This window comes from Salmo salar, chromosome ssa04 (genome assembly GCF_905237065.1).
Source record: "Salmo salar chromosome ssa04, Ssal_v3.1, whole genome shotgun sequence".
Taxonomy (NCBI): Eukaryota; Metazoa; Chordata; class Actinopteri; order Salmoniformes; family Salmonidae; genus Salmo; species Salmo salar.
In genome coordinates this window covers 47,199,963-47,212,015 of record NC_059445.1, presented here as the reverse complement: position 1 = coordinate 47,212,015, position 12,053 = coordinate 47,199,963, and the positions used below count along the sequence as shown (strand labels likewise).

General features: G+C 44.0%; 1 protein-coding gene across 6 annotated transcripts in view; it reads right to left on the bottom strand.

The window, feature by feature from the left end:
* ksr1a (kinase suppressor of ras 1a) overlaps positions 1 to 12,053 on the bottom strand; it is a 46,716-nt gene that overhangs the window by 20,132 nt on the left and 14,531 nt on the right. For all 6 annotated transcript variants that reach the window (XR_001328393.2, XM_045717021.1, XM_014196742.2 and 3 more), the window contains exon 2: positions 1,383 to 1,523. Coding sequence is in view for 5 of the 6 variants with exons in the window: in XM_045717021.1 (XP_045572977.1) it covers positions 1,383 to 1,523 (141 nt within the window). In the remaining variant the exon portion in view is untranslated. The remainder of the gene's footprint in view (positions 1 to 1,382; positions 1,524 to 12,053) is intronic.

Below are 12,053 nucleotides of genomic sequence, written 5' to 3'. Positions count from 1 at the left end.
AGAGAGAGAGAGAGAGAGAGAGAGAGAGAGGACAGAGAGAGAGAGAGAGAGAGAGCAGAGAGAGGACAGAGAGAGAGGACAGAGAGAGAGGACAGAGAGAGAGAAGTTAGGGGGAGGAGTTAGGGGGAGGAGTTAGGGGAGGAGATGTGTGTGAGAGAGAGAGAGAGAGAGGACAGAGAGAGGGGGGAGAGAGAGAGGACAGAGAGAGAGGACAGAGAGACAGGACAGAGAGACAGAGAGAGAGGACAGAGAGAGAGAGAGAGAGAGAGAGAGAGGACAGAGAGAGAGAGAGGACAGAGAGAGAGAGAGAGGACAGAGAGAGAGGACAGAGAGAGAGGACAGAGAGAGAGAGGACAGAGAGAGAGAGGACAGAGAGAGAGAGAGAGAGGACAGAGAGAGAGAGAGGGGAGGACAGAGAGAGGGGGGAGAGGGGGGAGAGGGGAGGACAGAGAGAGAGGACAGAAGGACAGAGAGACAGAGAGAGAGGACAGAGAGACAGAGAGAGAGACAGGACAGAGAGACAGAGAGAGAGAGAGGACAGAGAGAGAGAGGACAGAGAGAGAGAGAGAGAGAGAGGACAGAGAGAGGACAGAGAGAGACAGAGAGAGGACAGAGAGAGAGAGGACAGAGAGAGAGAGAGAGAGAGAGGACAGAGAGAGAGAGAGAGAGGACAGAGAGAGAGAGAGAGAGAGAGAGGACAGAGAGAGAGAGGACAGAGAGAGAGAACAGAGAGAGAGAGAGAGAGAGAGAGAGAGAGAGAGAGAGAGAGAGAGAGAGGAGATGATGTTGCATGTCCTGTTAAAACTAACACAGCTCAAAAACCACATGAAATCTGGGAATAATTAGTACATCACTGGTTAGAGGACACTTGTAGAAGACAGCTAGACTTTTTTTGTTAATCGTCCATTGATATCCCGCAGAAATTAACTGTACAGGGGGCAAATGTTTGAGGTGTAGCGCTGTTTAAACTAACACTATTCAAAGGTCACACGGAAATATGGAACAACCTACACATGGTTGGTTAGATGAAAACTTATTGAAGGCTTATAGCTATATTTTGGAATGGCGGCTGTTGATTTCAGGAGGCTGCCATCACGGAAAAGGGAGAAAAAAAAACACTTTCTGTTAGTTAACTTCAACGAATCACGACCCGCCATAGGATATCAACAGTGACACCGGTTGGCTGCTATTTAAATTATCCGTGCCATTTGAGAAAGAAAATAATAGCTATATTCTAAGTACACATACTGTCCACATCATGGAAAGTTGCATAAATATAATAAAAAAATTTAATATCTTCATTTAAGATGATAGTAAATTAAGCAAACTCTGATTTTTTTTTGTAATCGCATACTTTTCACGCATACACTTCTAGAACTTACCTCAATGAGCTCAGGTCTCAGGTTGATGGTGCGCAGCCAGTCCCCCAGCCGTGGGTAACTGTCTAAGGCCTGAGGCCTCTCTGTCTCTGGCACTTTCTGCTTACACTGCAGCTGCTTACAGATGTACTTCATCAGCTTTACCTGCAGGGGGAAACAGAGAGGGCCACACAACAGATAAGGGAGGGGCAGGTTAGTGAGAAGAGAGGAGATGAGCCTGGATAAGCTAGCTGGGAGCAGGCCAGAGCTGGGGCCTGTAGGATATCTACTACTCTTCCCTGAGTTGTTATCAACTGTGTAGTTTAGCGTGACAGGAAAATATAGGTGAATTGAAAAGACCCATGAGCCTAATGGACAGTCGAACATAACTACAGCAATTATGGCCTGCACAATTTGTATGTGCACTCGTTCTTTGCAGAAATAGTACATAGAAAACATGAAATACCAGGGATACATTAATTAGACATTTTAATCAGACTCTGATTATATGTTGCTGAATTCTTCTCTGTGCGTCATACTTCCATTAAAAAAATGTCCTTGCACATGCAAATCATTTAACAACTGATTAACTAAACAGAAAACCTACAATAGACACTATATTCACTGGTAAATGAAAGCCAGAATAAGACAGCCACTGACAATGCCAAGCCATGTTTACAGTATGTCTATGCTGGAGATTTAGCAGATCCAAAGCCCCTTATCAAATATTGGACAAGGCCCAAAAAAATAAAATCCTATAAAACAAACATGGCTGCCCAAGAGACAATGAGGGAGCATGCTTAGGGCTGTTACGGTGATCGTATTACCGCCACACCGGCGGCCACGAGTCATGACGGCAGTCAAATTCCATCTGACCGTTTAGTCACGGTAACTTGGCTTCTCCAAGCTCTGATGCTGCTGCTGGTCATTAGTAGCCTACCAAACTTGCTAACTGCCTGGTACTCAGGACTCTATTCTCATTCTAAATCACTCTGACATCAATGCAAATGTAATCGAAAATCTAATCAAACACTTCATGAGGGCCCATGAGCTCGTGCTTTGCAACATTTCTATAGGCTATGCAATTGTATGAGAAAAGAGAGTTGATGGCCTCTATTAAAAGGAGGATGTTCCCATTAGCTTTTCACAGGAAAAGCGTCCTCCATTCGCTATTTAAGTGCATAGATGACATGTATTTTTCCCCCCTGCCCCTGTTTTGAGACAGGTGCATGATAATGGTCCATTCTAAATCAAAACACATTTGACACATATTATTTAGTATATGTAAAGACAAGATTAAATCAAGAATATGTAATTGGGCTCCCGAGTGGCGCAGCGGTCTAAGGCACTGCATCTCAGTACTAGAGGCATCACTACAGACCCTGGTATCACATCCGGCCATGCTTGGGAGTCCCATAGGGCGGCACACAATTGGCCCAGTGTCGTCCGGATTAGGGTTTGGCCGGAGTAGGCTGTCATTGTAAATAAGAATTTGTTCTTAACTGACTAGTTAAAATAGTTAAATAAAAAGGTACAAAAAAAGAACAAAAAAATTGTAATCTGATGGGTGACAATATTAGCCTATCACTTGTGAATGATACTTGGTAGTAGTTACTGTCTCGCTGCAACTCTCGTATGGACTCGGGAGAGGCGAAGGTCGAGAGCCATGCGTCCTCCGAAACACAACCCAACCAAGCTGCAGTGCTTCTTGACACAGCGCACATTCAACCCGGATGCCAGCCGCACCAATGTGTCAGAGGAAACACCGTACACCTAGCGACCGTGTCAGCGTGCACTGCACCCGGCCCGCCACAGGAGTCGCTAGTGCGCGATTAGACAAGGATATCCCTGCCGGCCAAACCCTCCCTAACCCGAACGACGCTGGGCCAATTGTGCGTCACCCCATGAACCTCCCGGTCGCGGCGGGCAGAGCCTGTGCTCGAACCCAGAATCTCTGGTGGCACAGCTAGCACTGCGGGTGTAGAGCATAACTGGTATACATAAGCAACGCGTGAGTTTCAAGTTTGGGGAAGATAATTTTCACCATAAAAATGCATCTTTATAAGAAAAGCATTATATGCATAATCTCATTTGCAGTCACTTTTGAGAATGGCGTTTTCCCACTAATTGATAGCATTTTGGAACATTCGTGTGCGCATTGCTGCACTTATGTGAAGAAATAGCCTGATAGTTAATCAACATTTTAAGCTAGAAGTTCTGATCTGTTGTATCAGCCTAATTGCTTAAAGAATATTTTTTGATGCTAGCGGTTGTATTAATTTGAGCTCTATCGCATTCCACAATCTCCTTGACTATGTTTGGAATATTTATTTCTTGCACAGAATAGGTCAACTTTTGTACTATGGGGGATAGTAAATTGACATAGGCTAGTGCTTTTGCTGTTCGTTAGTCCTGCTCATTTTGTTGGCTGACTTAAGTAAATGTGGACAGTTCTTCCAACATCTTCAATATGCGCCTCGGAATTGGATAAGGATGCGAGCAGTTGCGTCCCTGATGTGTCTGTCTTCACTTGTAACCTGTGAGAAGGAGCCGATCACGAGACGGGCATTGGCTAATAAGAATTGAGCTATCTGGGAGTGCCATGTGAGTGAGAGGTGCTTAAGAGCACGCAGAAGGGAATTACAATTATTATATTCAGCCCAAGGGCACGACGGTCACTGGCCGCAAAAGGCATGGATTTCTTTAGGGGTCATTACAGCATAACAAAGGGGATGCCGCCGGGAAATTCGAGGCATTATCAAGTGCTTGTCAAATTATGAATGAGAGACTGATGATGTGTGCAGCCTGCACAAAAAAAACAAAGTTTTACTTTTTCAAATCATCATTAGAGTCGCACCATGCAGCCTTAGAAGTTATTAAAAATCTAAACATTTAGCCCAACGTTTGTATCACAACTAAAGTTGAAAGCTCAACACAGTGGAGCCGTATGTGCGCACTCCCTCAAATTGTTTGGAAAAAATATACTTTCGATCGATTTTATTCAGCTATGTTCAATTGCATTCTTCCTACTATAAAATAATGCCATGGAATTCTAAGCAAATCTTGTCTGCTAAATGAACTAGTGTAGCCCACAGCCATATGGCATAGCCAGATCAGGGCCTAACATAAGGACAACTCAGAGTATGCTACTCTGTTCTTCTGAAATAGACTGCATTGTCTTCATATCATGTTTCTTTAGAACTGTCGAAAATAAATAATGGATTTATTGTGAAGGTGTAGGCTACATGGATTTATTGTGAAGGTGTAGGCAACATGGATTTATTGTGATGGTGTAGGCAACATGGATTTATTGTGATGGTGTAGGCAACATGGATTTATTGTGATGGTGTAGGCAACATGAATTTATTGTGATGGTGTAGGCAACATGAATTTATTGTGATGGTGTAGGCTACATGGATTTATTGTGATGGTGTAGGCAACATGGATTTATTGTGATGGTGTAGGCAACATGGATTTATTGTGATGGTGTAGGCAACATGGATTTATTGTGATGGTGTAGGCAACATGGATTTATTGTGATGGTGTAGGCTACATGGATTTATTGTGATGGTGTAGGCAACATGGATTTATTGTGATGGTGTAGGCAACATGGATTTATTGTGATGGTGTAGGCTACATGGATTTATTGTGATGGTGTAGGCAACATGGATTTATTAGACTTTTTAAACTGTAGATGTTCCAAAAGGTCAGCATCAGTGGCTTGTAGGTTATGTGTGGAAGCCAGGAGATATGCTAAACGTGTTTATGTTAATTAACGGTGAATTACTGTGAGACCGGCAGTTATTTGCTTGACAAATCACCGGCTGACAAAATGCCATGACCGCCACAGCCCTAAGCGGGCTTTACGGTCTTTGATGTTTGGACTGTGGTAGAACACTGGGGAGATTAAGCAGTTTCAGACACATGTATGCACTCCCACACGCACACACAATCCTTCTCCCATAATGTGAGGCCAATCTGAAACATTAATTATTCCAATCACGCAGACACATATTTATTAATTCTACAACGTGGCGTTTCTCCTCCATATATGTTCTCACACAGGCAGGCAGATATCTGACTGGATTTTATTTCACCCTCCCTCTCTCCTTTTTTTGCTTCGCCTCCAGCAAGCAGGGCTGTCAAATAGATATAAATAGCTGTTATTATATGGAAGGGAACAGCGAGCTGGCCTTCTCATGAGGGTGTCTGCACCGCTGGCATGGCAACCAAGTGTCATTGGAACATTGCAGCCACTGAACGCAGGGGCATAGTGACATCACAGTCCTGGAAGACGCAAAGTTCACAGCGAGGCTAGCAGACAGCCTCACAGCCATCACTGGACTGGCCCCCGACTAAACATACCTCCCCCTCAGTGACCATGTATCAACATGTCAGCCCATGACCTTTTGTTTTTCTAGGTGCAAACCCAGGTATCACATTGTTCTTTCATCTGTCAAGACCGTGGGATCCATTGTTATCTATTAAAAGACGTCATAGGCTGTTCACATAATAAACAAAACAGTGAGGATGCTTACATTGCAGAATATGTGAAAGCACTCCACCATGATCGTCTACAAACAAACAGAGCGCTGGCTACCACATTCATTTTCCAGCTCTGCAGAGAGGCTGGACACAGAGAGAGACAAGCTGGACACAGAGAGAGAGAGGCTGGACACAGAGAGAGACAGGCTGGACACAGAGAGAGAGACAGGCTGGACACAGAGAGAGAGACAGGCTGGACACAGAGAGAGAGACAGGCTGGACACAGAGAGAGAGACAGGCTGGACACAGAGAGAGAGACAGGCTGGACTAGGAGAGAGACAGGCTGGACAGAGGGAGAGACAGGCTGGACACAGGGAGAGACAGGCTGGACACAGAGAGAGACAGGCTGGACACAGAGAGAGACAGGCTGGACACAGAGAGAGACAGGCTGGACACAGAGAGAGACAGGCTGGACAGAGAGAGAGAGACAGGCTGGACAGAGAGAGAGAGACAGGCTGGACAGAGAGAGAGAGACAGGCTGGACAGAGAGAGAGAGACAGGCTGGACAGAGAGAGAGAGACAGGCTGGACAGAGAGAGAGAGACAGGCTGGACAGAGAGAGAGACAGGCTGGACACAGAGAGACAGGCTGGATAGAGAGAGACAGGCTGGACATAGACAGGCAGGCTAGGGGTGAGAACAGGTAGTGGCAGCACCTCGGTGTTGTGGTGGCTGGTGATGACGCAGGGAGCAGGGCAGTCTGAGGGGAGAGGAGGCGAGGCCTGTGCAGCTGATACTGGGGAGGAGGGCTCGCCCGCTGAGACGGTCCTTTCACCAGCACCCAGGGCAGCAGCTTGCTGACGCACAGCAAGCCATGTTACCATTGGGGCCGCTGGCCATTAAGCCAGTCATCCTTTTCACACACACACACACACACACCAACCCAGCCACCCCCCCAGCCGCCTGTATCTGCTAATCAGCACTTTAATAAGTGAAGCCTCAGTCACTGGCATCTAGATTCAGGGATGCCAAGTCCACCTCATCCTTCACCCACACACACACACACACACACACACACACACACACACACACACACAAACCTAGTGACTGCTAAAATACATGCCCCCTCCCCCCATTGCTCCCTTCACCTGATATCTGATGTACTGATAAACATCACATCTCAAGCCCTGCTGTGTACCATCCAAACAGCACACCTGACACCACTGCCCTAATGGTGATTGTGCAAATGAACACTGGGATATCAAGAGACGTTGTATGGAACATGACAGTGGAAAAATAAAACAGATGAGAGGGAAGCAACAAAAAAAAACTATGAGCAGGCTGGACACTCACGTGGATGTTAATGACAGTCTGAACATAGTCGTCTGTGATATAAACACCTCAGAAGTTGTCCAGAGGATGTCTGAAACTCGAGCATTACCACTACCTACTGCTGTACTTTAAAATAGCAACATTATGAGGACAAGGCAGGCTCCTCTCCTTGTTCTGGCCTTCCAGGTGACTACCAGATGAGTAACTCACAGCACTGTGGTATTAGTTTGCGCTGGCCTGGCCTTCTCAACTCCGTGCAGTGCTGGGCTCTAGTATAGTGTGTCTCCTTATCTCCATCTGAGAGTGTCCATTACAGCAGGACGCCTTGGGCTGCAGGCCGCACCGCATGGCCATGAAATGAGCAGCGCACCGCCAGGTATCAGTCTACTCCACCCACCAGCGTAGCCGCGGTAAGATGCTTTTCACGGTCAAGTCTACACATGTATTCGGCGCAAGTGATAAATACAATGTGATGATTTGAGTTGCGGGTGCTGGAAGGAGGGGTGTGCGGGGGGAGAAAAATCCCCTTTATAGTAAAGCATTGCATGCATCTATAATCGCATTTGAGTAGTGGCATACAATTGATCATACATGTTTTTGGGGATGTTTTATTTTTGCAGGGTCTGGGGGGGGAAAAGGGCCATTGCGTTTAATTTAGAAGACAGAGCATTTTTTAATATCACACAAATGCCTAAATGTAGGCTACTGTGCAACTCACTATTCAGATAGGATGCAATTGTGAAACTTGAATTTTTTTGTATTTAGAATCATTTGTTTTATCATCATCATCATTATTATTATTGTAGGCCTACTTATTAATCTCAACCAGTTCTTTAATTATGCAAAAGGTGTTGTTTCATTCTGTTGGGACATTTTCATTGGCTAAATTAAGTTCAAGCTGTCTTTTTAATTGTGCCCAGTATTTAGTTTAAGATAGGCCTTTTGTAAAATAAATAACATTTGCCTATTGCTGTCATTTCTTGGGTACGGTAGGCACTAGCCTTCCTTCATAGGTTTAAACCAGTTCCCAAGTGTTTTGTTTGCTTCTGTTGAGCCATTTTCCTTGGACAAATTAAGTTCCAGCTGTAATGTTGTGTTTGCTGTGATATAATATCTGCTCATATTTTCCAAATAAACTAATGGCTCGACTTACTTTTGATATTAACTATTGTGAAGGTTTGGTGTGGCTATTAGCCTATTATACTGCAGGCCTATGATATGAAGGCAGTGCGCACCTGCACTGCATCGGACTCCGACAGATGATCTTGAGGTGAGGAAGAATGTTTTAAGCCTACCAGAGTTAATCCTATAATTTAATAATATAACACTTATCTTTATAAAAAATATTGTGATCGAAAAATTTGATTTTCTGTAGGCCTATATCTTTACACAGTAGCCTATTTGACAAGGATAAAGAGATGCATGTTGGTATCGTAGCATGCCGCCGGCATATCTCCATCTCTCGCTCTCTCTGGGGCTAGCCTAAGCTTCTCTTCCTTTATCTATATACTTAACAAAAATACAAACACGCAACAATTTCAAAGATTTTACTGAGTTACATTTCATATCAGGAAATCAGTACACACACACACACACACACACACACACACACACACACACACACACACACACACACACACACACACACACACACACACACACACACACTTAAAGTCGGAAGTTTACATACACTTAGGTTGGAGTCATTAAAACTCGTTTTTCAACCACCAAGCAAATTTCTTTTTAACAAACTATAGTTTTGGCAAGTCGGTTAGGACATCTACTTTGTGCATGACACAAGTCATTTTTCCAACAATTGTTTACAGACAGATTATTTCACTTATCATTCACTGTATCACAATTCCAGTGAGTCAGAAGTTTACATACACTGAGTTGACTGTGCATTTAAACAGCTTGGAAAATTCCAGAAAATTATGTTATGGCTTTAGAAGCTTCTGATAGGCTAATTGACATAATTTGAGTCAATTGGAGGTGTACCTGTGGAGGTATTTCAAGGCCAACCTTCAAACTCAGTGCCTCTTTGCTTGACATCATGGGAAAATCAAAAGAAGTCAGCCAAGACCTCAGAAAAAAATTGTAGACCTCCACAAGTCTGGTTCATCCTTGGGAGCAATTTCCAAACACCTGAAGGTACCACGTTCATCTGTACAAACAATAGTACGCAAGTATAAACACCAGGGGACCACGCAGCCGTCATACCGCTCAGGAAGGAGACGTGTTCTGTCTCCTAGAGATTAAGGTACTTTGGTGCGAAAAGTGCAAATCAATCCCAAAACAACAGCAAAGGATCTCGTGAAGATGCTGGAGGAAACGGGTACAAAAGTATCTATATCCACAGTAAAACAAGTCCTATGTTGACATAACCTGAAAGGCCGCTCAGCAAGGAAGAAGACACTGCTCCAAAACCGCCATAAAAAAGCCAGACTACGGTTTGCAATTCCACATGGGGACAAAGATCGTACTTTTTGGAGAAATGTCCTCTGGTCTGATGAAACAAAAATAGAACTGTTTGGCCATAATGACCATCGTTACGTTTGGAGGAAAAAGGGGGAGGCTTGCAAGCTGAAGAACACCATCCCAACTGTGAAGCACGGGGGTGGCAGCATCCCCGTGCGAGCAAGGAGGCCTACAAACCTGACTCAGTTACACCAGCTCTGTCAGGAGGAATGGGCCAAAATTCACCCAACTTATTGTGGGAAGCTTGTGGATGGCTACCCGAAACGTTTGACCTAAGTTAAACAATTTAAAGGCAATGCTACCAAATACTAATTGAGTGTATGTAAACTTCTGCCCCACTGGAATGTGATGAAAGAAATAAAAGCTGAAATAAATCACTCTCTGCTATTATTCTGACATTTCACATTCTTAAAATAAAGTGGTGATCCTAACTGACCTAAGACAGGGAATTTTTACTAGGATTAAATGTCAGGAATTGTGAAAAACTGAGTTTAAATGTATTTGGCTAAGGTGTATGTAAACTTTGACTTCAATTGTACACACACACACACACACACACACACACACACACACACACACACACAAAAAATATAAATGCAACATGTAAAGTGTTGGTCCCATATTTCATGATCTAAAATAAAAGATCCCAGAATTTTTCCACACACACAAAATGTTGCGCACAAATTTGTTTTACACTTGAGGTGTCACTACAGACTCCCTGGTTCGAATCCAGGCTGTATCACATCCAGCCGTGATTGAGGCGGTGCCCAATCAGCCCAGCGTCGTCCGGGTTTGGCCAGGGTAGGCCGTCATTGTAAATAAGAATTTGTTCTTAACGGACTTGCCTAGTTAAATAAAAGGTTACATTTAAACGTTCAAATTTAAAAACTACAGATGATTATTCTGCTGACATGATGATCAATGCTTGACTGCCATTTGACAAATAAAAATATTCTCACTCTTATCATGTAGACTAGCTACCCGCACAGTTTACCCTCACTGTATTTGCGAGCAGTCGGCTAGAGTGCGCATGCCAAGACCAGAGTAGACACATTTGCTATTTAACACAACAGTTCTGTGACAAATATCGGTACATGAAAACTTAAGCTAAAAAGTAAACTTTGTGTGCACCAAGTCATCACACACAATTTGTTATCCCCAACAAGTCAGTTTGGTGGAAACATATCACTGGTGAAAAAGTCTGCATATTTTCTTAAAGCGGATTTAAGAATATTCACATGAAAATCTGTTGCCAATCGGATGGAAACCTAGTTAGTAACACTGACTCAAACAATAATGCAGAGGAAGCATAGGCTACTCATCAGTGATGGCCAATGCGGTCATGACACTATCTCGAGATAAGCTACGTTGAAAAACGCTCAAAAGTTGAGAAAAAAACAATGGTTTGCTTCTACAGAGATCAGTCTTCTCTTTTCAGAAGTAGGCATTTGCTTTCCAAATGGTAGGCCTACGTTTCTCTCGTGATTGTATTTAGAATTTTGTGAAAGGCAAACTGACAGCTGCACCCAAACATCGAAAAATAATCCAGTTCCTATTCAAGTCAGGACGGGAAGCCATGGCAAGTGTACCCATGAGTTTAACAGTAAAAGTGCCAGGGTTAGAGGTTCCAAAATCTTTCTATGGATTATATTGATGGCCACAACGCAACAAGCTGTTCTATATTTGGTATAATTGTATTAAATGTCTGTTCAGACAGGAGTAATCGAAGAAGAAGAGCCACATTTTTGGCAAAATGATTTCAATTTATCAGGCGGTGCACCCCTACTTCTCACGGCTATGCCCACCAGTCACCTCTCGAGTGCTGGAGCAACAATGAGCTAAGCATGCCTTTTCTCAGCTCATTCATTCACACACGTAGTACACACTGTAGAAACATAGACACACTTTGGGCGAGAGAAAGTGCGGCCTTGGGATGAAAGAGGCAGCTTGGCTCTGCGGTAGCGGTTAACAAAGGCCTCTCCACTGTAGGCGAAAGGAGAGAGTAGAAGAGAGAGAAGGGAGCATAGAGGAAGAGAGGAAAGGAGAGAGGGCATCTGGAGGAGGGCCTGAGGAGGGGTCAGGTCAACAGCCTGGGCAAAGGGGCTCTCCATAGACCACTCCAGCTCCTCGGCTGCCAGACAAGTGCTAAATTGTACTGAGGGTATAGATCGCCCTCCTCAATAAAGCTCAATTTCTATTCTTCCCCTGGACGTGTGACTGGGAGAAAGAAACCCAGTCTATTTGAGAATTGAATAAACTGAAGGTGTGCTAAAGAGAGTTGACTTGATCTGACATTGCTCGTCCATATATTTATATATTGTTAATTCCACTCCTTTACTTAGATGTGTGTGTGTGTGTGTGTTGTTGTGAAATTGTTAGATATTACCGCAATGTTGGAGCTA